Source organism: Peromyscus californicus, unplaced genomic scaffold, assembly GCF_007827085.1.
Source record: "Peromyscus californicus insignis strain IS unplaced genomic scaffold, ASM782708v3 Scaffold_16__1_contigs__length_79575227, whole genome shotgun sequence".
Classification (NCBI taxonomy): domain Eukaryota; kingdom Metazoa; phylum Chordata; class Mammalia; order Rodentia; family Cricetidae; genus Peromyscus; species Peromyscus californicus.
In genome coordinates this window covers 69,948,312-69,951,307 of record NW_026294458.1, presented here as the reverse complement: position 1 = coordinate 69,951,307, position 2,996 = coordinate 69,948,312, and the positions used below count along the sequence as shown (strand labels likewise).

At 41.4% G+C, this 2,996-nt stretch overlaps 1 protein-coding gene across 1 annotated transcript; it reads left to right on the top strand.

The window, feature by feature from the left end:
* Nucleotides 1-248: 248 nt before the first annotated feature.
* Nucleotides 249-761, top strand: LOC128111589 (keratin-associated protein 13-1-like). Its single transcript, XM_052739834.1, has one exon. It carries the CDS (start codon nucleotides 249-251, stop codon nucleotides 759-761), a length of 513 nt encoding a protein of 170 aa, XP_052595794.1.
* Nucleotides 762-2,996: the final 2,235 nt, after the last annotated feature.

The window sequence follows — 2,996 nt, the reverse complement described above, 5'->3', positions numbered from 1 at the left end:
CTATGACATAGCAATAGCTCATTGTGTTAACTATAAGAAAATTGCAACACCCATAAATATACTGTTTAGAAAACTATTCACATGCAACTGCACATTTGTAAACCAGGAAGCACACAAATGCACCAAGGGTGAGACTGTTGGGTACCACACCTGTTGCTGAGAGTATATAAACCCAGCTCTCCACAGCATGACATTCAAACTCAGAATCCTCTCAGATACATCCAGCTGAGCTCACGTCTCCTCTCAACATGGCCTACAGCTGCTGCTCTGGAAACTTCTCCTCCTGCTCTCTCAGGCACTGCCTGCCCTCCTCACGTTCCTCCTGTGGTTCTTCCTACCCCAGCAACCTGGTCTACACCACTACCAGCTGCTCTCCCAGCACCTGCCAGCTGGGATCCTCTCTGAACACCAGCTGTCAGGAGACCTGCATTGAGCCCATCAGCTGCCAGAGGTCCTGTGTGGTGTCCAGCCCCTGCCAGAAGCCCTGCTACTACCCCAGGAGCTCCATACCTTGCAGTCCCTGCCAGGGCACATATGCTGGGTCTCTGTGCTTTGGGTCCAGGAGCTGCCATTCCCTGGGCTATGGATCTAGAAGCTGCTATTCAGTAGGTTGTGGATCCAGGGGCTTTAGATCTCTGAATTGTGGAGTCTCTGGCTTCCCTTCCCTGGGTTATGGGTCCAGATTCTGCTACCCAGCATACTTGGCTTCTACTACATTCCAACCTTCTTGTTATAGATCATTCTATGGCACTGCCTTCTAGAAACTCAATTGTTAAGTCTCTGTATCCTTACAATATCCAAATCAAATTCTCTACGTCCTGTATGCAATCTATTATTCTCATCTTCTACTATTACCTTTTTGTCTTTGCACTGACAATTTCCTTCATCCTCAACCTCTGCCAGAATCTGAATGTGCCATCCCATATTGTACCTCAAATTTTGTGCTATTAATACTCTGCTATTTGGTGTTCATTCAAACCTATTGGAAAACTGAAAATTTAACCCAATAAATTTGTGCAATCTGAAACCTCAACACATTATTCATACTTTTATTACATTGCTTATATGTTTGCATCTATTAATATCTGGGACTTAATTAAAGATCAAAATCTTTACCCAACTTGAGTTTGAGAGAAAATAATTTGGTTTTGGGCATGTTCCTTTTTTTGTAGTAGTCAATAATTGGAAGATTGTAATTTGAAAGCAAATAAGGCTCGTAAAAGTGAGCATTGCTTACGACTGAAGTATAAGATGAAAAAGTTATTCATCAAAACTATATTGCTATATAATTTATGGGGTTATGTATGTTTTTAGAGAAAAACTATTTAGGGGAATCTGACTTTTCAACCATGAGAAAAAGTCAACTTTCAAAGACTCTCAAGACAGACACTTTTTATCTAAAATGCTGGTATTTCTGCCACCCAGATTTTAGACATTATTTCTGCCTATCTTCTCAAACATTTGAAAGGAGAATTACAATGATCTTAGGTGGTAATAACTGGGTCCAGGAATCAGGGCAACTTCCTGATGCTTCTCCAACTCAACTTCACCCAACCTTGAAACACTGATGAACAGTGTTTATTCATTTGTTTTAGTCTGATTGTCAAAGTCAAAGAGTCAGGTAAAGTTTGTTTGGAAAAGAAAGCTGACCCAAAGCAATAGTGTATACTCCATTGGCACATCAACTTGGTCTAGCAAATAGTCATGGTCCCATGGAACAGATCAGAACTGACCCGGGGCAGGAGCACACAGGCTACAAATTTAGGGCTGCAGAAGTCATGACCCAAAAGAATGGGCCAGGGCTGAGCCAGGGCAGTGATTCTATAGCAATACAGTAGAAGTCATGGGCTGAGGGACAGGATTAAGGTACTCAGACTTGAGGAGTTCCACAGCAGGAGTTGGAGCAAGGAGAAGTAAGGATCAGATCATAGATGCCTCAGCATAGAACATTCAGATCTGGAAAGCAAAGGAGAGCATCTGCATATGGACCTCACCCACCCAACATATTGCTGTGTTGGGACAATGTTTGGTTGTAAATTTGGTAATATTCACTTCATAAAATTAGCTAGATCTATGTGCTGTTATTTTCAATAAAATTTCAATTGTTCCACTTTACCAGTAAGACTTGGGAGCCAGATGCTGTGGTAAAAACCTGCTTGTTCAGAGAAGCAAAGAAAGCACCCAGCTGACCTTCCTCCTCTGCTGATGTCCCAAAAAAAGTGCTTTCTCCTAGCTCCTATGCTGTCTCAAACAACACTTCTCCAATTTAATGTCCCTCCCTTCTACTTTCTGTGTGTCTCTTTATCTGTCCTTCTGACTCCCTCATACTCTCTATGGTTATTTCCTGTCAACTGGTTGCTTTTTCTACCTCTTGTCCTATGTAGTGTCATTTTTATTTAATCCTGTTTGCAATAAGCAAAAAGCTCTTGGATTAAAGGTGTATGTCATGGCTGAGCCACACCACAACTAGAAACATGTTTTCCCAGTTAATAACACAACCTCAGAGTACACAGTGTGATCAAATATGCCACAACATTTCCCCCTTTTTGTCTAAATAAAAAAGGAAAAGTTTTAACTCAAACAAAGTAAAGCTATTTACAATAGTGAAGCTATTCCTGTCTAGCTTTCCACAATATCCAACTTGGTTGTATTTAGTAGTTTTAGGATTGAGTATTTCTGAGTTCAAAGCACTGTAAAATGTTCATGACAGTCTCATATGAATTCAGAAATTTTAATGTCCTCAGTAGTGTGTAGTCCAAAGCTGATTTTGGGGTAGTGTTTGTCAGCTTAGTGGCAATCTTGATTATATAGAACACAGTAGTCAACATCAGGTGGTTGTCCAGCAGGAAGGGGCAACCACTAGGGCAAGATGGTAGTGTGGGTGCCAGTGCTAATCTGGGTCTCCAAGTTGGGATTCCAGGTTGATCAGCTGGAGGTGGGTGATACTACTTAAGCAATATATTCTTTTTCTTGGAATATGTTCCCTTGGTGATCTG